The sequence below is a fragment of the Podarcis pityusensis genome, assembly GCF_964106645.2.
Source record: "Podarcis pityusensis genome assembly, chromosome: 6".
Taxonomy (NCBI): Eukaryota; Metazoa; Chordata; class Lepidosauria; order Squamata; family Lacertidae; genus Podarcis; species Podarcis pityusensis.
In genome coordinates this window covers 17,906,284-17,930,707 of record NC_138030.1, presented here as the reverse complement: position 1 = coordinate 17,930,707, position 24,424 = coordinate 17,906,284, and the positions used below count along the sequence as shown (strand labels likewise).

General features: G+C 43.0%; 1 protein-coding gene across 5 annotated transcripts in view; it reads right to left on the bottom strand.

Annotated features, from left to right (window-relative positions):
* The window catches only part of NFATC2 (nuclear factor of activated T cells 2), a gene marked incomplete at its 3' end in the record, with an annotated part of 133,689 nt that overhangs the window by 15,104 nt on the left and 94,161 nt on the right, over positions 1-24,424 (bottom strand). The window contains exon 10 of one of the 5 annotated variants that reach the window (XM_081011091.1): positions 1,129-1,217. The exons of the other annotated variants lie outside the window; for them this stretch is intronic. Within the exon in view, the coding sequence (XP_080867217.1) occupies positions 1,174-1,217 (44 nt within the window). The remainder of the gene's footprint in view (positions 1-1,128; positions 1,218-24,424) is intronic. 5 annotated transcript variants of the gene reach the window in all.

The window sequence follows — 24,424 nt, the reverse complement described above, 5'->3', positions numbered from 1 at the left end:
GGGAGCTGGCGTTTGTCCACAGACAGCTTTTCAGGTCATGTGGCCAGCAGGAATAATCCGCTTCTGGCGCAACGGAACATCGTGACAGAAACCAGAGTGCCGGAAATGCCGTTTACTTTCCCGCCACAGCGGTACCTATTTATCTACTTGCGCTGGTGTGCTTTTGAACTACTAGGTAGGCAGGAGCTGGGACAGAGCAATGGGAGCTCACCCCGTTGTGCAGATTCGAACCACCAACCTTCTGATTGGCAAGCCTAAGAGGCTCAGTGGTTTAGACCACAGTGCCACCTGCATCCCTACAGTTGCATATAAGCCAGAGTTAATGGCCTTCATTGCAGCTCAGCTGCAGTTAAGCCCTGAAAAATGGGTGTTCCAGCAGAGTGGCAGGAGAAGGACCAGGCAGGGGGATGTACCGTGGATCCTAACTCCATTCAGTATGGCAACATGTGGAACTTGCACTGATAAGGGGTTTTTCCATCTGCCAGCCTAGCCCTGAATGAATTATGGAATTGGTGCAATTTACGATGGATTCCTATATTTAGGATTGCTCTGTAATTTATCAGCAGCTGGATCAAGCCCCTAGTGTTTGGCAAAAGAACCTGAAGTTAATCTGCTATATAGCTTGCATTCTCGTCTCTGAACTATGCTGCAGATAAGATACACACCATACGGCATGGCTTGCTCCAAGCAAATTATTCCTTCTGAAATCAACCAGATTTTTTTATTTTATTTTTGTACACAAAATGAGCACTGCCAGAGAATTAAGAAACCAATTGCACAGAAAAGTCCCCATAGGAAAATGATGCAGCCTGAGGAGCAGGGGCCACGTTCATTTTGGGAGCAGGCAAATGCGTTTGAAATATCTGGAAAACTCCAGACCCCAATGCTTTAAAAACAAGAACAGCCAATGTTGGTAAGTGTCAATGATTTTTAAAACACAGCATGCGACATGTCACAGCCCCGCTGCCCAACCACTTCCCTACCCACCAAATACTATATATTTCTATAATTAACCTTTCAACCAAAAACAAACCAAACCAAAATGACATTGACAGAAGAAACCCAGCTAAATCAAACAAAATTTAAGAAAATCTGCAGCTAGACAAAAGTCAGGAAAATGTCAATTACCTTGGACTTTGATTGCTTGGTTCAAAAAAGCACAGTCATTCTGTCTCATATAATGTTTTGTATCCAGCTAAGGTGTGTGTCTATCAGCTCTGAAAAAGATTTGCAAAACCATTTTTGAGAAAGAAATGTAACCTTTGACCCTGTTGAAAGGTCAAATGTTACAATGCTTGCTTTCTGTTGCACATTAAATGCTATCACATGAATTGCTTCCCTACACACCCCTGGGCCAACTAACCAGCATTCACACGAAATGTTTCACTTGCAACAGCTGGAGGTACATTTGAAGTAACTTTCTCATGTTTTCATGTTTGATGTACAGTACTCTAACCAGGATGCCAATTCCATGAGAGCTCAGTATTAATAGGCAGTCTACAACAGGCGGATCTTTTACGTTCTAGAAAAGATTGCAATGTAATTTTCCCAACAGGTTCATGGAAATAGTTCATTTATATATGTGTGTGTGTGTGTGTGTGTGCGTGCGCGCGCGCGCGCACGCATGCATGCACGCATGCCTTAAAGGTGAAAACTTACTGGGCAATATTCAAGATGTTCCATGTGAATACAGGTAGGTAGCTATGTTGGTCTGCCGTAGTTGAAACAAAACAAAATAAATAAAATTAAATTAAAAAATTCCTTCCAGTAGCACCTTAGAGACCAACTAAGTTTGTTATTGTTTTGAGCTTTTGTATGCATTCACACCTCTTCAGATACCATGTGAATACAGTCCACTAAAGCATAATCTGCAAACAGCTCAGTTTTTACAAACTCCATGCCACCTTGAGGACTAGCACCTTGGTTTATTAGCTGGATGTTAGGCACACAGGGTAGAATTTAACTAAGTCATATTCAGAGTAGACCTCCTGCCCCCGAAATCAATGGACTTAAGTTAGTCATAACTACTCCCTCAGTTTCACCTGCTGTACACAATCATTCTCCATCATGAATATAGTGCCTAACCTTAGTCACACTGCAGGTGGCACAAATCATATTTGGAAGCGGGGGGGAATAATTCTGCTCCGGACATTTATTTCTACATTTTATAACCTACCAAGAAAGAACTGCGGGGGGGGGGGGGGGAATCTGAAACGTACAAGTCTTTATGAAAGTTCTCATCACATGGCCTCAATTCAATATTGTTTCACTTTTCCAGTCAGACCTCATTAAAGTCCCACCGCACAGTATTTGCTTTGACAGAAACATTAAATGACGTATCAGTATAATAACGCATTACCATCCATAAATGCTCTTTGCTACTGCAGTAGAATTTTCTTCAGTCTTTCCCTTTCCAGACATCTTCGTTCAGTCAATAAATGCAACTGCCACTTTTCAAAAGGGCTGCCTGGCCCCATTGCCTAAAAATGACACCTGCCGTTTTGCTTTTTTTAAAGAATGGCCCACAGCTTCTCTACCAACCCTTTCACTTTAGGACCTTTTAAAAGCAGGAACTACCCCAGGCACAGGCAAACTCGGCCCTCCAGATGTTTTGGGACTACAACTCCCATCATCTCTAGCTAACAGGACCAATGGTCAGGGATGATGGGAATTGTAGTCATCTGGAGGGCCGAGTTTACCTGTGCCTGGACTACCCCCAAGCTGCTGGGCATTCTTGCTGCTTTTAGAGGCAGTATGGGAATCCTTAGACCTGGGACCAAACTGTGACCCTTTCTGCCTCTCCATCTGGCCCTCAGGACCCTTCCAGAACACCCCTTCCTCAGCCACACACCCTCTTCCCAGGTAGCAACTCTCAGCGCCCCTGCTTCTCTCCCTACTCAAATATTTTTCCCTGTCTGGAACGTGTCCTTGATCTCAGATAATGCTTCCTTGTTGAATGAATGGATGATAGAGGGGTGTGTGAACAAACTAGCCTACTGTAAATACAGCAACAACAACAACTTTATTATTTATATGCAGCCCATATGACTGGGTTGCCCCAGCCACTCTGGGTGGCTTCCAGCAAGATATAAAAACACCAAAAGTCGTGTAGATATCTATCTACTTAACATGTGATGGGTGGATGTTATACAGGGCGGTTGCCACTACCAAGAAGGCCCTCTGCCTGGTTTCCTGTAACTTCGCTTCTTACAGTGAGGGAACTGCCAGAAGGTCATTGGAGGTAGACCTCAGTGTCTGGGTTGATTCTTCTTCAAGTATACAGGGTTGAAGCTGTCCAGGGCTTTAAAGGTCAGCACCTTTAAATTTACATTGGCTGCCCCACTCCCTTTTGCTTCACCTACCATTGCCACATGGACCCAGAAGGTGACCCAGACAGGAATTTGGCCCTCAGTGTGACAAACTTCCTCTAAATGAAGTTTAGCCACAGAGGGAGAGGGCTCTTCCACTTGTGTCTTGCTGGTGAGCTTCCCCAGTACTATTACTCTAGAAAAGAGGTGCCAGAACTGAGTTCCAGCAAGTTCCGGCTGCAAAAAAGCCATGAACTTCCCAGGTGCATCTAATTGGCCAGGTACTGAACTACCAGAAGGTTGAGTTTCATGCCCTTCTTTTGTTAAAAGCAAAAAGGCTGGATAAAAATACTTTAACATAAAAACAAACACCTGTTCTTTGCCCGAGGAATCTAGGTCTCAGGCAGAGGTCTTTTACATCACCTGCAATCTAATCCTCTTATTGGGAGATGCCAGGAATTCAGCTCTTCATGTGCTCTACCGATGAACTGCCACCCGTTCACCAATGTCCCCAGGCAACTGGGAGGGAAGCAGAGGCAGAGAGGTTTGTTCCCAGCAAAGGGCCTCCTTATCCCCACACACTGAGTCACTGGTCTGCAAAGCCCCACTCTAGCTTGCTGCGCAAACGGCCAAGGCCCTGTCAATCATTAATGCCACACCTGAGACTGCAGAGTGATTAGCTGAAAAGTCATTACATTTCTGATGGCCAGAGGACTTTCACACAGTTAATCAGTTAATGGGGGTACTGTGTGCATGCAGGCTGCTTAATTCCCTGGAGATCAAGTTACAGGGATAATGCTGTAAAGTAAATGTAGATTATAAGACAAAACAACAAATGGTGAGCAGGGGCAAGTTTTATATTAAAAAAAAACCACCCAGTTACAACCCAGTCCTGCTTATGTTGACAGAGAAGTAAGTCCTATTGAGTTCAGTGGGATTTCAAAGTTGTTGGCGTCTGTCTGTTTCGGGAGACAATGGAAGAGTGTGCCTTTGTGAGTGAAGTCAAACATTTGGAAGGTTACAGCGCCTACTGTGGCTGTAGAAACCAATATGGAAGAGGCATGCTTTGTTGCAGCTGGGAAAGGGGATTTGCCTCTATATAACTGTGCATCAGAGTGCAGGTTTGGAATCAGAGGATAGAAGGAGCAGAGGTCCCCCACCCTTGCTGTAATTCACCAATTGACAACCTCAGCTGACTTTAACAAATGACAGCCAGACTATCAGCACATGACAAACAGAGCAGCTGCTGCTCAAAAGTTTACTACCTAATGCATTAATAGTTTGTCCCATTGTAGGTAGAATCTGAATAACTATAGGTTCATGGTGCCTTTTTGAATAAACATAGGAACCTTGAGTGCTGTGGAATTCTAGTGTGTGGCGTATACTATTTATTTAGCTTCAAACAATGAAGTAATCATAAAGTACAATTTTGCAAAAATAATAAAAATAAAAAATAATATGTAGCCAGATGGTTTTGGTTGATGGGGGTTGTGAAAGGAAAACCATGTGTGTCTGAGTCAAGCATTTGGCTCTCCTAGCTAGTAAATTGCAGAGAACATATTAAATGGGTGGTTAATTTTAGTTTACACATGATTGAAGTCAGTGTGTACTCATTCACACGTTAGAATTTCCCAGCGAACAGACACAAGCTTTCTAACTTGGGGAATCTGGTTAGCCTGAGAAAAGAAACAAGAAAACCTACGGTTTTTGTTTCTGCTCAGAAACTTCACTCAGCTTCCGAGACGCTTCTTACAGTCTTGCTTCTGAAAAGGTTTCAGTTGATGTGAACATGAAAAGAGAGCTTTTTGAATTGTGGTACCCAGATTACGAAACGGCCTCCCAGGAGAGGTATGTTTGCTTCTTCCACCTCCTGGTCCATTCCCTGCTTTTTAATAGGCATGAAAGGCAATGGGCTTCTTTTTTTCAGTCAACAACATCTCAATTTTATTGCTTCTCTCTGATTCATATTGTTTTAATTATCTGTTCTTTTATTGTGCTGTAATTTTTATTGCAATATTGTCTTATCTGGTTTTGCTGTTAGCTGCCTTGTTCCAGCTTGTGCAGAAAGAAGCGTTATTAAAAATAAATAACTGGTGGGGCACTCAGCGAATAGGGTTGAATCTAGTGCTACTTCTACTTAAGAGCAGATTCACAAAAATTAATGAACATAACTAACCTATGTTCATTCATTTCTAAGTGCCAAACCAAGTAAAAATTAGTCTCGTTTATTACTTGTATGAAACTGGGTGATCAATGCAAGACGTGGTTCTATGTGGGGAAAGCTCAATTGGGTTGGAACTGCAAAGTTTTGTGTATAAGTCCATTTAAAATGGATTCCTCCTTCATCACTATCCCATCCTTCTTAACAGAGGCGAAAGCACAATTTCAACAGTTCTTAAGATTGCAGCTCTCCCAACAACCGTTGCAACACCGTTCACTCTCATAAACCTGAAAGTTAGTCCAGTCGATACTACTGGTCTGCAACCTATTGCAGATTAAGTGTGCACAATGAATATGGTGCTTTACAGAGCAATTATAAGCAAAAAGACAAGTCCCTGCTCTGAGGAGCTTTAAATCTAAATGCCAACAGTAGAGTACACAACAGGAGAAAAAGGGAAATGAAGCAGAAGGGGAATTTATATAAAGGCGGTGGGTTAATCCACAAAGCCTAGGACTTGCCGATCAGAAGGTCGGCGGTTCGAATCCCTGTGACGGGGTGAGTTCCTGTTGCTCAGTCCCTGCTCCTGCCAACCTAGTAGTTCGAAAGCACCTCAAAGTGCAAGTAGATAAATAGGTACCACTCTGGTGGGAAGGTAAACAGCGTTTCTGTGCGCTGCTCTGGTTCGCCAGAAGCGGCTTAGTCATGCTGGCCACATGACCCATAAGCTGTACGCCGGCTCCCTCGGCCAATAAAGCGAGATGAGCGCCACAACCCCAGAGTCGGCCACGACTGGACCTAATGGTCATGGGTCCCTTTACCTTTAATATATGTTAGGGATGAGGGAGAAATTGGTTTGACTCACATTTTAATGCAAACTTCCCCAATTTGCACTTTTCTGGATCAATACACAAACCAAAACAGAGCTAGCCTTGAGCTATGGAAAAGCAGCATACAAATAAAATGATGTACAGTATGTATTACAGTATTTTTTTATTGAGCTATTGCTCTCATTCAGATGACTAGCTAAGTCAAACTACAGTTTTAGTATGGATGAGCTATGAGCTTCCAGAAAGGAGATCATGGTTGCTTTCCTCTTTTGTGGTTGTCATCTGCAGCACTGTACCCACAGGGTACAAAATGTTAGTACAGAAGGAGTGGGGCAACTCAGAGCAGAAAAAGTAGACCAGAATGGAAAGAGGTTCAGTAGACCCTGCTCACTGCCATTCTCATACTGAAACTTGCAGCCTCCCAAATTGCATTTTTTTAAAAAGCCAGCTGTAAGAATCAAGTGGTTTGGGCCTTATTTAAGTAGCCTCTCTTTCACTCAGGCCAGGTTTCAGCTAAGTCACAATATCACACCTGCACTCCATGACTGAGCTTTGGCACTGAAAACAGCATCAAAGACTCATGCCCAGGGCAATTCAAGCTCTGGTAGAAAGAAGTATATTTTTAGGCACAGAAGTGGTAAGACAACAACAACATAAAACCCTGTCAAAATCCCCCAAGGCTACCTTGCAATTAGAAGGGAACATGAAACTGGTACTGGAGCACGCCTCACTGTCTCATAAACAAGGCCCGCAACATATTGCAAAGAACGACACTGTGTTTAAGAGAAGAAGAGGAAGAAATGCTCAGTGTCAGAAACTTTCAGTATGAGCAAGTGACACTGACGGTAATGCCCTAGGCTTGGAGGTGAAAAGGGTGCCGATTACCGTATTTTTTGCTCTATAAGACTCACTTTTTCCCTCCTAAAAAGTAAGGGGAAATGTGTGTGCGTCTTATGGAGCGAATGCAGGCTGCGCAGCTATCCCAGAAGCCAGAACAGCAAGAGGGATCGCTGCTTTTGCTGCGCAGCGATCCCTCTTGCTGTTCTGGCTTCTGGGGTTCAGAATATTTTTTTTCTTGTTTTCTTCCTCCAAAAACTAGGTGCGTCTTGTGGTCTGGTGCGTCTTATAGAGCGAAAAATATGGTAAAAGCAATCCACTAGGCACACTTTTGATTTTACAGTGGCTGGTGTGAAAAACCCATAGCTTTGTAAGGGTTAAGAGGATCAATGAAAACTGAGGTTGGGAACCAAAGAGCCTGCTGGGAATGCCAAAGGAAGTGTTGTTTCTCCAGCACTCTGTTCCATCTCTTTCCCCTGCACTTTTTCTTAATTTGGGGTAAAGTTGAGGATTCCTGCTTGCAGTGACATATCGTGGGTTGCCGGTGCCCCGGGGCAAGTGTTGCACCCCCTGGTGGACTGGGCAGCTGGGGGGAGATGCATTCCCCCCAAGAAGCTCCAGAAGGCAGCAGGAGTTCAGCCGTGCAGCCTCGATGAGGAAGCCTGGCATGGGGACTCCACTGCCTGCTTGACTTCACTGAATGAAGAGCTGTCCGCTGGTCATACAATCACAGCTGATTTAAAACAGGACTTACTCATTCATACCTATGCAAGAATGGGATCTTCTTAAACTTGATTCTTTAGTAAAGAACAAAGCCGGCTTGGGAAAGTATAAGAGGTATAGTAGATTTTCTTTAGAAAGTGAAAGGTGTTTTGATTGAAGAATCACTGTTTTGGGTGTGCACACCCTCCCCACATTTGCCTTTGGACTCAACTAGTTTTTCAGAAACATTTCACAACATCTGACTGGTCAGAGGCAATAGCACATCCAAAGAAAAGCATGAGCGAAAGCAATAACCCTTTCAAGGCATTTTCTGCTGTCTCAAAAACATTTATCTATCGTTCTAGTGTGCATGCTAAAAGTGTTGTTTTCTGAACAGCATTCTTTCCCCCATTTATTACCCCCTCTTTGAGCTATAATTAGGGAACAGCTGGACATCAAAAATCTGGAGTGCAAATGCACCTGTTGCAAGCATACTTCAGAAAGTATCCATTCTTAAGAATGTTGTTACTGAGGTGATCCTCAAAGGATTGCTTGGTTGAAAAGGAGAAACGGAGGATTTCCATACAAATTTTGATGGGAAAGAACAGCAAACCAGCTGTAAATTCAAACTAACATTCCCCTGTAACTCATAGTTCTGCAGAGACTTGGCTGTAGAAATCTGTACACACTAGGAATCTGTTAACAGCTGGATGCAGGCTGCAACGGTATGTCCCAGTGCAATGCACTCTGCAGTCACCTATTTGCAGCCAACAGTAGTCAACTATCTTCCAGACTTGAATTTTCCTTCCCTGATTGCCTGCCCAAGCCAAAAATGAAAAAGGAACGTCCAAAACATAGTTGAAAAATGCTTGGCAACCAAGCAAATCCATTTAGGGTGACATAAAAACTTAGTTTATGAGACGTGGACAGGGACCTCATATATTCTGTGTTTTAAAATCAAAACTATGGGTCAACAAAAGTTGAATTCCGCAACCTGTATAAATTAGGCAAAGTAAGTTGATCTGCAGATCCAGTTGTTGTGCATGATTTATTCTGCTTCTGCAGTTCATAAGGAGAGTCACAGAGCTACACATAGTGCTGATCGCCCATTATTCCTGCTTGCAGATCACTCTGGATTCTGAGATTCTCCTAGACAATGCCCACACATAAGAACTAAAACCTGCAAGCTTCCAAAGAAAAATGGTAAACACTGGGATCCCGAATTTTTAGTGGATGGAGAAGAGGTGCTGATTTGATTTGACGATTCCCCCACCTCTCTAAAGGGCCCATTTATTTATCAGAACAGTTAATTTCTCCCCACACCCCTTTTGTTTGGGCTGCAGTCTATGCCATGGAGTAGTGCCTTCACTTCTCTTTGACTCTGGATTGATAATAAAAGAATCACCTGCCTTCATACTAACTTTTCCAAAGACTCTGTTCTTCCTCTGTTTTGAGCCTCTCTACCATCAGAAGATTGGCAAGTGTGTACCCAGGACAGAAACTCTTTAGCTACGGTGCCTAATATATTCTCTAGGGAGGCCTCTCTGATCCCACTTCTGCCCTGTTTAGACAGACAGCTTTGACACATTTACTTCACGGAACTTTTGCAGATTATTGCTCTTGGTCCTACACTTCTGCTGCCTTTTTAGCTCTTTTTATTCTGCTATATTTGACCACTGCAAACTGATATTTTCTTCATGTATTTTCATTGCTCTATTGCTGCCTTGAATATTCTTTAGAAAAGCAGTTGTAAGTTTTGAAGAGAAAGAAAATTACATAATAATTAATGTGTCATGTCCAACACGAACTGTTTAGCTAATTGCCTTATGGCTCAGTCACACATTCACATCCTGGAAATGGCAGACCTATGATCAGAAGAAGCTGCTGAAATGGATAAGCTTGACATCGCTATTTCAGAAAATTCCATTCCTAGCTAGAAAAGAGCAGAACGGGGCAAGGCTGGCAACCAAGAAGCCCACTGGGAGCCGGTGGTGTCAATCACCATTTCTCCTTCATGCTGGTTGGCCACTAAAGTTCAGTGGTTCCTGGTGGTAATTCCTGACCCAGCTTTGAATTGGTGATATAGATGATGATGTTTCGCAATTATTCTCATGAGCACTGTGTGGGGAGGGGAGGAAATCACCCCAATTCTCCATCAAGTAATGAGAAGATAAATTGCATCAGAAAATTATCAAAGGGGACAGAAAATTTAAGAGAAACTCTGTGGAGTGCAGGTGGGGTTTGGGGTCCCCCCTCCCCATGCCTTACCTGACTTTAAAATTGGCCAGTGTTTGTGAGTGAATTTCTACAGAAATTCTACAGAACATCTCTGGTCTGCACTGTGCAGCCTTCCTGGTTGCTTTTGCTTCCTGAAAACATTGGCTGGAATTTCCTGTAAGCACAGGAAGGTGGGGAGACTGCGTACTTTCCACCTGCCAACACAGCCTTAGCTAGGTGATCTTGAGCCCCTGGCAGAACCGTCCTGATTGCGCCCCCTAGCCATGGACAAATTTGCTCTTCTTTCTGCCTCTCCTCCACCTCCTCCATTCAATTCACCCTCTATTTAAAACCATTTCTTATTTGGCAATAATCAATATTTATATTTATGGACATATTTTAGCCGATTTTTTGCCCCCCATTGCTTGCGCCCTTGGTGGGGGCCCACCTTGCCAGCCCCTTGCTATGGCCCTGCCTGTCAACTAATCCTTTGTTCTTATTTTATTTTATTTGAAGTGATGCTCTGTCTCATTTTAAGGCAATTGGTGTGGATTTGTTTTTTTAAGGTAAAAGGAAGAACTTCCCTTAACAACAAAATCTGTGAACACACTGCACTCAAGTGCTCAGTAGGCCAGTCTTCCCAATTTCCGCATTGAAATTCAAGCTCAGGTGAATACATCGTTCCTTTCTTGAGTTTTCTTCCAGATCAGGAATTGGGGAAGAAAGCAGAGGACTGCAGAAATATTTCATAGTAAGAAAAGAAGAAAACCACCCATGACCACCTTGCATTTATATGGTAAGCTCAACTCTGCAGCCACCAAAATTCTAAAGAAATTCTTAAGTGCCCTGTAAAAAAGGTAGAAAAATTGAAAACTCTTTCTCAGAGGAAGAAAACTTCCAAAAAACTGGAGGACAGTTTTCAGCGCAGAACTAATTCTGAGAATTCAACTCCCCCAACTCTACCACTGACTTGTGTTGGTCTGTCACTGAACAAAATAGTTGTTTGAGTCTGTATACTTTTCATAACATCAAAATATTATGTTGTAGTTTTTCCTGGTTGCTTTCTGAACCACCCACTACGATTTGGCATGTTGCTGCAGGAGGGCAGCACAGAAACAAACCCCCTGCCCCAAAGCAGCAAGGCTAAGGATTGTATTTTTCCTTCCTTCCTTCCTCATTTCTTTCATTTTTAAAAATGTCATCTGCAACCAGCTGTTGAGAATTTGGAGCTCATCAGGGCTTTGTTTGCTTCCTGCGGTTCAGAATTGTGACGGCTGCTTCCATTCCTCGGCAGACCAAATACCCCTCATGAAGCAAAGAGTGTCCAGGATGTCGACGCTGGGGCTGCTAAGTTGTGCACATCACAGAACAGCTGGGACCATTTGTCAGAATGTTGTGCACAATGCAAGTCAATACCCAAGATTCACAAGCAGGAAAAGCGATTGCTACAGATTCACTTTGACTGACTATATGATGCAAATGACTTTATGCATATGTCGTTAGATTAGCTGATGAAATAAATCAGTCATGCCCATACTGTAGCCCAGCTGACAACAAGCCAAAGCAGGCCTGTGTGAGCGATCTGCAGTGGACTCACCACTCACCTGTGTAGCTTCCAGCACTCTGGCCAGGGAATTAAGTTTTTAACAGGGATTGATACCTTGCAACAGCGTTTCAGCACCCTGGCCATCATTTTGCATTGGGGTATTGCATTGCAATAATAGGGCATTGTGGTAGTTCAGGGATGGTACTTGGGGGGGGGGGGGGACTTACAAGGCAGCTTCCTTTTTCTAGGGAGAGGAGGAAAAGAAATTTTCTGAGAAAAATGCTAAAGCACTTTAGCGCTTAGAAACATGAAAGCAATTTTCAGCACTGTGCATTTCATAGAAATCTCAATCCCACCCCACTTTGATTCCATATTAATTATTTTTAAGTTATGTTGCACTCCTGTCCAATAAAGAGATCTGGTGTAACTTTAAAGCCTATGTATTCTTCTGCCAATATAAGCTTTTGCTTCCTCTAAAAGAATCAGTACCCTTTCCTTAAAAAACAACAACACACACACACATGCTAAGATACCCAGAAGTGGAATGCACTCTGAGTGCAATGCTTTAAGGAAATTGGTCAAAGGGAACTTTATAAAAAATAAAAATAAAAATCAAGCCATAGGCTAATGATGAAAGTGGAAACTTTATTTTTCCTTTCACCTGGAAATAAAAATATTCTTTTTTTTTTTAAAAGCCTACTCCTGTGCTCTTTAAAAAGTCAAATAGAGCCCCCTCTGAAAGCAGAACTGGGTAATTTATTTATTTTATATATATATAACATGCCACATTGATTTCATGCTATTTTCCACGCTCAGAAATAGGGTTTTGCAATGTGCCTTCTGCAGCACATCTTGAACTTCAGGCAAGCCTATCAGGAAGGAGGAGGAGGAGGAAGAGGGATCCGAAATGTGTAGCCCAGTCCAAAAGATGAAAACACTACTGCTGTTTATAGAGGGAAGCCCTAGTCATCAGTCCAAATGAATTCCTGCGCTAATCCATGCAGACTTCATGTTTTCCACCAGGCCTGGCCACTGTAAAGACTATCTTTAGGAGGCAGCACACACTGTGTTTGGAAAGAAGCCCCTGGAAAGTTGAGGGCGTTTATGCCAGCTTGGCAGGGCTTCACTTTGGGTATGGAAAAAAGAAGAAAAAAAGAATGCTCTCTCCTGGGTTCCCCCCACAGAATTCGAGGATCTCAATCCAGATCAAGATGATGCCAAAAACATCAACAACACAAGGCTTTCCCCAGCTGTCCCAGGCCAGCCTTCACAATGGTTTCCATAGAATTTGTTTTGCCATCATAACAGATCTAGCAAGACGCTACAGTGCGCTTCGCATTCTCGAGGCAAGAAATTTTAACTTCCTGGACTGTGGAAGTGATGGCTAACACAGCAATATGAAGGGCATCTTGGGGAGTAACAAACAAGGTCCCTGCCCCAAGAAGCTTACAATTCAAAATCTGACATACGAATAGGGTACAGTGAGAGAGGAAAGGATAGGAGCAACAGCATCCTTTCAGTTCAAAGGATGGTTCATGCATTTCCAGTGTTTTACAGGGAGGAGAATTGTGACCCAGTGAGCAAAAGGAAAAGGAGGATTCGGGGTAGATAAACGAGGCATTGTCAGTGGAAGACCAGGAGGAGAGGAAATGTAATGATCTGTGAAAGGTACATACATGAATTATATAGGGAGGAAATGCTCTACAAAAATTGTGTATATTAGGCAAAAATTGCTTACAAAAGTGTATGTTAGAAGAAATTCACACTAAGAGGCAGATGAGGACTTTAAAAAAAAAATGCCAACTGGTGTGGAAACTGAAGTTAAGATTGGCAAAATGAAAAACGGAGAGAAATTGATACTGACAGATTTGCCTATACCCAATTTCAGCACACAATGGCTGCTGACGTCAGGCTCTTTCCCTGAACGACAGCCTGAGCAAAGCAACACAAAACAGGTCCAACATGGGGGCCAAAGGGAGAGGCTGCGTTTCCTCCTAAACCTTCTCTCTCTCTCCTTCATTTGCTTCAAATCATCCCAATTAAACCTAGCTGGGTTCTGTGCGCAGCCGAGCATCTGTGTGTAGCAACATGAGTTTCCTGCCATAAACCAGACGTGCACTGCATGTATCGCTCACTGCATGCAAAAGAGGAAATGAATGTCTTGATCTGTTCGCCACAATATTGCTGAAATGCTAGTAAATATTATGGTCTAGCTGTGATTAAAGGCTTGAGTTATTTGCACTGCCAGGTTGGGTGGGGGGAGAAACCGTCTCTACATACAAACAAGGAGGAAAGAGGGTGGTTTTAATGACTTGTGGAACACAGAGAACATTTTTACTTAGAAGGTCAAGCTCTGGAGAAGCCTTTCCAATAGCAATAATACTTTCCTGGTGGACTAGATGCAGGGGTCAGCAAACTTTTTCAGCAGGGGGCCGGTCTACTGTCCCTCAGACCTTGGGGGGTGGACGAACTATATTTTGAAGGGGGAAAAATGAACGACTTCCTATGCCCCACAAATAACCCAGAGATGCATTTTAAAGAAAATCACACATTCTACTCATGTAAAAACACGCTGATTCCCAGACCATCTGCAGGCCGGATTTAGAAGGCGATTGGGCCGGATCCAGCCTTAGTTTGCCTACCCATGGACTAGAAGGACCACTATTGCTGGGTCTGCCCCCAGTGATAGCACTGAGCACAAGAAGAGCCCTGGTAGATGAAGCTATAACCTAGTAAAATTCAAAGTACTCATTCCCATACTGGCCAGCCACTTTAGAAGGCAAAAATCCTCTCCCACTGTATTCAGTGGCATACTGTTTCTAAACGTGGATGCTGCATTTGGCCACTATGACTCATACCCTCTGACAGACTTATCCTCCATTAATTAATTTAACCTCCTTTTAAAGCCAGCTAAAGCCAATGGCTATTGCCACATCTAGTGGGGAGGAAATGCACATATTAATTTCGCATCATGTGAATAAAAATACTTTCTTTTGTCTCTCAGTTGGTTTAAATTAAGTGGCCCCAAGTCCTAGGATTATGGGACAGGGAAAATAAAGTTCTCTTTATCCAAAGTTATTTTTAATTAAGGTTTTATAAGTATTACAGAATTCAAAACACATGCAATGTTTAATAGACGTCTATTATTTCTATGGAAGGAGGAATCTGTCAATTTCAATTTATCTCGGTTACTTATTTTCCCAACCTGGTGTTCACACTTTGCCCATGTTAGTTTGCAATTCTTTTTTTTTAAAAAAAGCCTGCATGGAATTTTGCATGCATGATTGTGCAAATTTCTCTTAGCACATATGTATCTGCATAAAATTTTGTGCAATAAAGTGGTTTTTCCAGCGGTTTTCTCCTACACAATGCATTTATACATGCTATTTTCACTAATATGAATTGTGAATTTTTCTATTAATTTTTGGGTCACAGAACTGCATCACAACACTTGGAAAAGTGGAAATCTTGAAGGATGGTGTCTCGGTTTGCATTATCGTTGGCACAAAATTGGTGGGTTTACATTAAAATACGAACCGAATGACTTTCTTCCCCATCGTTAATTATCTCTTCCTTTTAGCATTGTTCTGCAAACTAAAAAAACCACAAGATAAGGTACACTTTCCTAACACAGAAGGTGTTCAAAGCGCTTGATCGTTCTGGTTGCCCTGTTCAATATGGCCTCTTATCCATAATCATCAATCAACACTTTTCACTGGTTTCCCAAGTGCCAAAAGACTAGTGACAGAAGAGGGGATTAGAGACCATGCAAGGCCCACGGAGTAGCCTTACAGTTGTACGCCTTCCTTTCAAACATCTCTGGGCCTAGGGCACTGTGCAAGCTACCATAAATAAGAACAGCCTAGTCCAGTGTCTGTTAGCTGCAACAGCTAAAGACCAAGGGTGGGAAATCTTTTTTTCCTACTGAGCTATAGTCTATCAAGTCAGATACCTCAGTCCATCTAGCTAAGTACTGTCTACACTGACTGTCATCAGTTTTCCATGGTTTCAGGCAGGACTCTTCCAGTCCTACCTGGAAATGCCAGAAGTTCAACCTGGGACCTTCTCCCTCAGAGGTAATATGTGAAGGAGGGTGTTATGCTGCTATTGGGCAGTCAGAGCTGGTGGTAGGCAGAGACTGGTGCCAAAAGCAGTCTCAATCTCTATCTGTCAGAGGCTGGGCAGAGGAGGAATGGTGGAGACCACCTGCCCCTCTTGAACCTTCCAGGGAGAAGGAAGAGGAAGACAGTATGGATTTACAACAGTGTTTTGCGAGAGGTCACAGCTCAAATGTAGATGAAGGGGAAAGTTGGAAAATAATGGGAGAGGAGAGGAGGAGGAGGCACCAAGGGGGTGACAGCTGATGGACATGGTGTCTTTAGAAAGCATTCTAGACCACCACCACCACCCCCCAAAAAAACCCAGGCGAGTCTTGAAAGTAGGAGAGCAAAGGGCTCAAAGACAGAGGGCACGTAGCAGCTCCCGTAGAAGTGAAGAATGAGGAAGTGGGAGAGATGGGGAGGGTGGAGATTCACTCGGGACAATGCCATTATCCAAGAGGTTGGGTTCTATAGCCTGTAAATATTGAATAGAAAAGGACGGTAAGAAGCCTTCCCTTGTCTTTATACTTTCCTGGGCAACAGGATGCTAAAAGCATCCTGACTCTCTCTCTCTCTCTCTCTCTCTCTCTCTCTCTCTCTCTCTCTCTCTCTCTCTCTCCTCTTCCACTTCTAACCCACATAAAATTACACAAAGGGCTGTTCTAGAGATTTATCCTTTCCCCGGGCCTGCTTCTTAGACCACCGCCTGACCCGTCCTTGTTTCTAGGCTTCATGTCTATGTCCACGCTTGCACAAATGCTGCTTCAGAAAAGATGCCTTTGCAAGGGCTCCTCATGATGCCTTCTCTGCCTCCCATGCCAAACATCATGAATCACTCCACTGCCTTAATCTTTTTTTACACACTTCATTGAAGGCATAGGTGTCCACACCATAGAGGGGTTCACCCCAAACCTTCGAACCCAGCCAATACATATGCAAATCCCATGGAAGCTAAAAAGCTCTGTGTGCTTGCACACATAAGTGAGCAGAGGACCACGGCCTTAAATCCTGAGGGGAAGCAGGTTCATTCCCCCCCTTTCATTCAACAACTACCTATATAGGAACATACCATTGTACCTGGTCAAACGAGTTGTCCCTCTCAACCAGTACTCCCAGCTGCTGGTACCTGCTCTCCAGGGTCTCAGGTAAATGTCTTTCCCAGCACCTCTTACCAGGTGCTTTTAACTGGAAGGGCCAGGAACTGAACCTGGGAGCTCCTGCATGCCACTGAGCTGGCAAGTCAGATATGTCTTCACTTGCATGCATTCAGATTCCTACAGCCACGGAAATTAGTACATTCAATCTGCACTGGCTTATGACGTTGGGTAGCGATCTTGTGCAAAAAGCCAACAATATATTACATATACAGACCATATTTTTAGTCTGATGAGGTTAATATTGCACCTGGATTGCCCTCATCCGCTTGAGGCCAAAAGTAGCACTTTTTCATTTACTCACACGAGATATAACATGCTGCTGTGTGAGCTTGCTGCGGATGATTCCCTTAATCAAAAGTAGCTGTGGGAGATTAAGCAGAGGATTGGCTGTGGCAGGCAGTTTCACCCTTTCCCCATGTTTTTCATGCTCATAACCAACCATCTCTACACATGGAGGAAAATATACAGGCTCCCATATCTTTTCCCTCAGTTTGGAAAAAGTAGCTGGAAGATGGTTTTTGAGGGTAGAATGACTGGAAGGGAAAGGGTTAATCAGCAGCTCTCCACTCCTGTTCATCTGCTTAAACCTTTAGCCTCCTGGGGATGCTTCTGGTGAATTTTTTTTTAAAAAAAAAAAGTTGGAGGAAAGATACACACAACTGTGTGTCACTGCTAGCCTTAAGTCATCCTCACTCTTTCCATCGAGGTTTAAAACCATCCAAATAAACCAGCCCCAAATGAGACATTGCAAATGTCAGAGGAGTCATTCATACATCTCTCTCTCTCTCCTCAGTCCTATATTTGACTTGATTCATTCATAGATGATGAAGTAATTTTTTATTAAACAAAAAATACACATACACCAAAACCAACTTCAGCCATCTCACACTTAGGGAATGCTCAACCAGCCCTGTATAGAAAATCAAGAAAACCAATTCAAACTCTGCGTATTTGATTGCATTTCTTAGTCTAGTTCAAATTACCTTGCATTTCTGCATGCAAGGTTTGGCTGCCTTCCTGGTTAATGTACAGACGATATGTGTCTGTTATGTTAAGGAATGTCTCTTTGCCTTATTTCAAAGGGTTTCCCCACACTCCAGAATGCCATGAAATATAGAAGATGCTGCTTAGTTCAGAACATGCAACACAACTGAGACCAGGTTAAAATATTGTTGGCTTGAAGATTACTAAGGGCACTTCCAAGACTGCATATTTTCAAATGGGATTCAATCACATACTGGCAAACTCAGGTCACGCAATTAAAGCTGATATGGCGCTCTGGCGCAACACATCTGCTACCCCAAAAAAGCAAACTTTTTGCATTAAGTAAAGTGACAGGAAAATGCATTGGAAAGTGAGGGATAACGATTGATGCACCTCATGTAACCTCCCAGTGAACAAATCAGAACAAACACTCAATAAACAACCAAGCTTGTATAACGTCCCTGCAAAATTTCTGCAAACAAATCTGGATTAATTATCTATAAACAGGTTGTCTTGCACCTACAATTTTTATTGGGATTGTAGATTTATTTGCTTCAGAATGCTATCATTTTAGTGGGGTATGAAATAGAACTTTCTCTGCCATTCTGATATCCCGTCCCCCTATAAAATCCCTAAATGTTTACTCCCAGTTTACTCCCTGATGCACTAGTGTATAGCATGCACAGACATGCATATTTTTATTGAGGGGGAGAAATTATTTTTTCCCCATACTCAGAGGCCCCCCCCCCCCCAGCTATCCCTTTCAAACCTGTTACTGAATAGCCTTTGTCAGATCTCTCATTGTCCATGAATTTGTCTAGTGCCCCTGTAAAGCCCTCTAAGCCTGTGGCCACCGCCACATCTTGCAGCAATGAATTCCACAAGTTAATCATGCACCGTATAATGGAGAACTTTGGTTATGACCGTTTATGGCAGTGTTAACATTCTTGAGGCACCTTTTCTGTGAAATGGAATGCAACTCTCTGTATAGCTGAAAAGGTAGAACAGCCTCCCTTTCCTCCAACCGGCCCATTGCTAACTCCGACCGAAACAAAGACTTCAGACAAAACTCACAGAGCAAAAACCCAGTCTCCTGCTGTATTCTTTTACGGTTGCCTCCATCAGCAGGCACTGATGCTTCAGGGTCCAGGTTTTTGGAGGCAAGAGGACATCTTAAATAGCGAACAAGTTGCTCTCCTTTCATGCCACACAAAATCAACTTCCTGAGACAACTTGCTTCACTCTCCCCAATGGATCTCAAGCTCTAAGGATTTTTCTCCAACCTGCACAAATGGGTTCTCCATACCCTCCACCTTCTGAACTTAAGAAGGCCAGAAAAGGAAGGAGCGAGATTTAAACCAACCAGATGTTTCCTATGTGCGAATGTTGCAAAAGTACATGCTGTAATTTTGTGTTCATCATTGTTCTTGCAGATGACTCAGTCCCTGGGTTGGTTCTAGACATACTCTTGGGTTTATTTGTTTGTTTGTTTCTCGTCTAATTGCAGATGGTAGATCAATCTGGTCTTTAGCCCATCCAAACACTAGTTTCCTCGCTGCTGTATTTCTTTCTAGCCTAGTTCCTGTCTGGTTTAAACATTTCTCCAGAAATCTGCAGCATCCAACTTAAGAGAGCTGTCCTAGATTTGGTGAATAAACTTAGTCATGCTTTCATGCCAAATACAGCTGTGGGTAGATAGGAGGTTCCCCCTAACACACAACTATTCTTTAGAAAAGGGATTGGCAAAACGGGTGGAAAATTGGCGTGATTCAACACCAGGTAATTTCTTTCTCATTGCTTGCCAAGGCAGGGTGGGGGAAGCACCGGATGTTTTGGCAAAACATGCAGAGGTGGTAAAGTTCAGACTTTAAAATCTTTATATTCAGAAAATCAAGAATAGAATCCATCACCAAACTCTTGCCTCTGCTGCACAGCAATAAAAGAGGGTCGTCTGTAATACGTGTAAGAAAGGGTGCATCCAGGCTGTCACTCTTTTGAGAGGGACTCAGCTTTAAATTTGCATAGCTAAAGTAGATTAAAAGGCTCTGTTGCCCAAGCACAGTAAATGCACTTTTAAAAAAGAAGCATATTTTCGTGGTTTCGAAAGTGACAGGGAAATGCATAGTAAATGGTGGGATGAACAAATGACTAATGGGGAGATCTATAAACAGCATGAAAGTAAATCAGGATAAATGCAGGATGGATGTCCATTGTCGGATAACCGCCCCACAAACAAATAAGAGAAAATGCTCAATATAATCTAATTTCCACGTAAGTTTTGTGCAGGATGAACGCTCAATAAACAGGTCATGTGAAGGGGCATGGAAACCATTTCCATACCACTTGTGTGTCACATTTTATTGGCCACAGTTACGTCATCGTGCAGAGATATGGAGCACCCACTGCTGCCTTGTCTCAAACTCTTACAGAGCAAAACTCTAATCTGTACATAAGGAACCCCCAGCCAGGTGTTCACTCTGTTTGTTTAAGCACAGGAATTGGACATTTACCAGTTGAAATTAAGCTGCATTTGTACCCTTTCAACTACTGGATTAGATTACCATCCATGCCGGATGATAAAACTGCCAAAAATGTGCTTCTTAGAGGAAGGCCCTATTACATTTAGTCAACCTAACTTTCAACTGGTACCAAAAATTTGTCTCAGTGATTCAGACATCTGGCTTTTTGGTCAATTGCTTTATGGGTATCAGACCACTTGCAGCCAAAAACATTGTACACAATGTGTTTATTCGATGTGGCTTAGCTATTTTGGCCAAGGCTAAGGCAGCACCATAGTACGTTACGCTTAAATAACAAAACAGGTTTTAAAACTATTTAGTTGACATAGACCAATTCTTAGACATGCTTTCACCCTTCTTAGATTCCAGCTAATGCTTTCCATATTGCAATAACAGACAGTTGGAATAACACGAGACTCTTGATCTCAGGGTTGTGGGTTTGAGCCCCATGTTGGGCAAAAGATTCCTGCATTGCAGGGGGTTGGACTAGATGGCCCTCGGTGTCCCTCCCAACTCTACAATTCTATGATTCTAAGTGCTATGCTTCAAAATCCTATACACACATCCAGTGCTTTTTTTCCTGGGGGGGGGGGGACATAGGGGTACGCATACTCCTAAACATTTTGTGAATCTAAGTTTGGCCTCACTGAGGGGAAGTATTTCAATGTGAGTAGGAAAATGAGAGTACCCCTAAACATTTTTTTTAAGAAGAAAAAAAGCACTGCACACATCTGGGAGAAAGTTCCACTGAAGTCAATGAGTATTACTTCTGAGTAGCCATTTGCACAGCACATATCTGTGAATTTCAACTGAAATTTGCAACAGTGCAATTGAATTTTGCAAATTCCTATGCTCTTTACTCTATATGGATCAATGTGAGATTACCGGGAGATTTCCGATATGGACAGCTGCTCTGTATTGATGCTGGATGGTTTTATTCAATCAAAACATTTATACTTGCTTACTACTGAACAAGTCAAAATACCTATGGCTACCTACCAGAATCTAATCAACACGGCTACCTACCTGAATCTAATACTGAACAAGTGTGAGAGTACCTGTTGTTTTACAGTGTGTGGATGTTTCGTACTATTCAGATTTTGTTCCAAGTGCTAACGAGTGGTTCTTAAGTCTTGTGGCTGCAACAAATAAATCAAACTGACATTTATTTATAAATGATTTCATGGTCTGTTTTGTCCAGGAGCTAAATTTTTGTATTGAGGTTCTAAGCGGCTGCTGAATATGAATATGAGATTCAGTGGAAATGTGAGCATAATTTTTATGATGGTGGAATCTAGAGGGAAAAAAAGCTTTCAATTTTATTTCTTCTCCTAATATTTATTTTGAAAAGGCAGACTCTCTTCCTGACCAACATCTGCGTTAAAATTAATAGTGATATTCAGGAGTTCGCCTGAACATGCAAGGACTAAAGGCAGGGGCAAGTCTCATGCGCTTCATGCTCCTCACCCCTGGTACCCAAAGCAAAGCCTGCAGGGAGCTTCTGGTTTCGTTCATTTGACATGAGCAGAACTCCCTGTGCAACTGGGGATCCCAATAAAACAGGGTCTCTGATCACACAGAGGAATCTACTAAAATTCAAGTGAACATGAGCAGAAACCCCATGCAGACTTTTCCATGCAACACAGGGAAGGTCAGTGGCTGATGGCCATGTGCAACATATACAAGGATGTTGGAAGAGGGGCATGTGGGCGCACCCCTGTCCCCACATTTAACCCCTTGGGTTCAGGAGAATGTTTGATCGCAGCGAACAGTGAGAAATTGTGATGTGGTCTAGGTTAGCAATTCCTTATTTAAGAACTCAAGTCCATGCAACGTATCACGATTACTTTGAAAACAAGTTGGGTAAGGTGAGAGCTAGTGTCAGGGATGGGGTGAGAGATAGTAGTAATAATAATAATTAAAGGAGGAGTCAGAAATTTATTATTTGTTGTTCTATGGAAGTGGTAGGGTTTTTTTGTTCTGTCTCCCCTTTCTTAAATAACATAGGAGGCTGCCTTATACTGAGTGAGATCACTGGTCCCATTCAGCTCAGTGGATGGGACTAGTATACACCTCAACTCTCCCTATTTAATCGGGACATCCCATTTTTGGGTGCCATGCTTGCAAGATCGCGGCCCAAAAGACACATATTTTGGGGTGCCATGTTCTTGTAGGAGTCACCTGGTTCCCACGAGATTGTGGCCCTGAAAGATGCACATTTGGGGGGCATGCTCTCACATGGGTCAAATGACTTATGAGGGAGCAAGGCCCTGAAAGACCCGCATCCTGGTTTTCCTCTGGGACATGTTGAAGGATATGGACTTGCAGTGGTACTCCATAATTTTAGACAGGCGCCATTCCCAGCCCTGCCTAGAGATGCCAGAGATTTAACCTGGGACCTTCTTCACATACAGCAGATGCTCTACCACTAAGCTCTGGCTGTTCTCCTAAACTGGGAGAAAGTAAGGGGGGGGGAGGAATATGCCACCACATGAAATAGCAGCAGAACACCAGTCACAGACACTGCTCCAATTTGCTGCAGAATGGCTGAATAGGAACAAGGTGACATCATCATTCCCTGGGCATTCTTAGAGGTGGAAAGATGGCTGCTCACATTGGCCAGCTGCATGAAGGCCCAGTGAAATGAGGGAGATATTTGGCACTGTTCTGGGCCATTTCCTATCGAACTCCTGAGTCTTTTCTATCTGTTAGGCACAGAAATTTAGCAGATGTACTTCCCCCCCAGCTCCGTGTCAGGAAAACCTTCAATTGCTGAACATCTGGAGATGTTTAAGAGAGTCCTTTGAGAAAAATAACACCGGCAACCCTTGGGTAAAGTCTCAGTCATGAGCCAGTACAACCCAGGCTCATATCCCCATTCATTCACAAAGCTCACTGAGTGATGCAGGGCTAGTGAATTTCTCTCACCCTAACATGCCTCTGCAGGGCTGTTATGAAGATAAAATGGGGACAAGGAATTTTGAGATCCTTGGAGGAAGAGTAGCATGAAAATGAATGCTAGATTAGGAATCAGGGAGAGTGTGGAAGGATTCAGTTAGGAGCTGGAAGCAGAGATGGGCAGCAGGAGAACAACAGTCGAGAGACCTCCAGTCAATAAATGGACAGAGAGAATGGGGATAAAGGAAAATGGAGCTGAAGGAGCTAAACCACAGCAGTTGAAAAAGTTCCTGAGTCAAGGATAAATCATAGCGCAGCCTGGTTAGAGACCAACTGCTCTTGAGCGCAATTAGAAATATTTATGCTTCAGTTCTGTAGACGGTATAATGGGGAAAATAAGAAGAATCTGACTTGATGCTCCATGCAGAGTTAACGTCCAATTTAACAGTTTTTAAAAAATTAATTACTGTAGGTAAAAAAATGCAAATTTTTTTTGCCGGTTTTGAGCTACTTTTTAATGCAAAAATTGCACTGCCGACATGGGCTGCCATACGTCTGGATTTTCCTGGACATTTTTGCCAATTTCTGCCCAGACACGGCTGCTGACTGCAGTATTCTGGATATGTCTGGACGTGTGGCAACCCTAAATTACTGTGACATTACATCTTGTTTTGGTCAATGACTTTGGTATTTCTATAGCCTCCTTTACAGGAGCAAGGGAGTAGCTCGTGATTTACATTGTGGTGCAATCATGTCCACAGCTTGTCTGGGAATGAGTTTTATTGTGGTTGAGTTCCCAGCCACATTCCTCTTGGGCAACTCTTACCGTATTTCAAAATCATCACTGAAAGTGGTTGTGTGTCATCTAGAAACTGATTTCTCAGTGCTGGTAACTGTTGGCGGCTTTAGAGCCAATGTGGTCCAATGAAGAGAGAGCTGGACTTGGCTCTGGGATGAAATCACTGCAAGGCCTTGGGGAACGTCTCTTGGCCTCAGTACTCTCGTCTGTGGAATGGGAGTGACAGGAAGCTATCTCACGAAATTATCGTGAGGACAGACACTCCGACTGTTTTGCAAATTTTAAAGAGTGCTGTATAAAAGATGAGTGAGGGGTTACAACGTTTGATGCACAGCCTGCAGGATATTCTGGAATAGTAAATGTATCTAA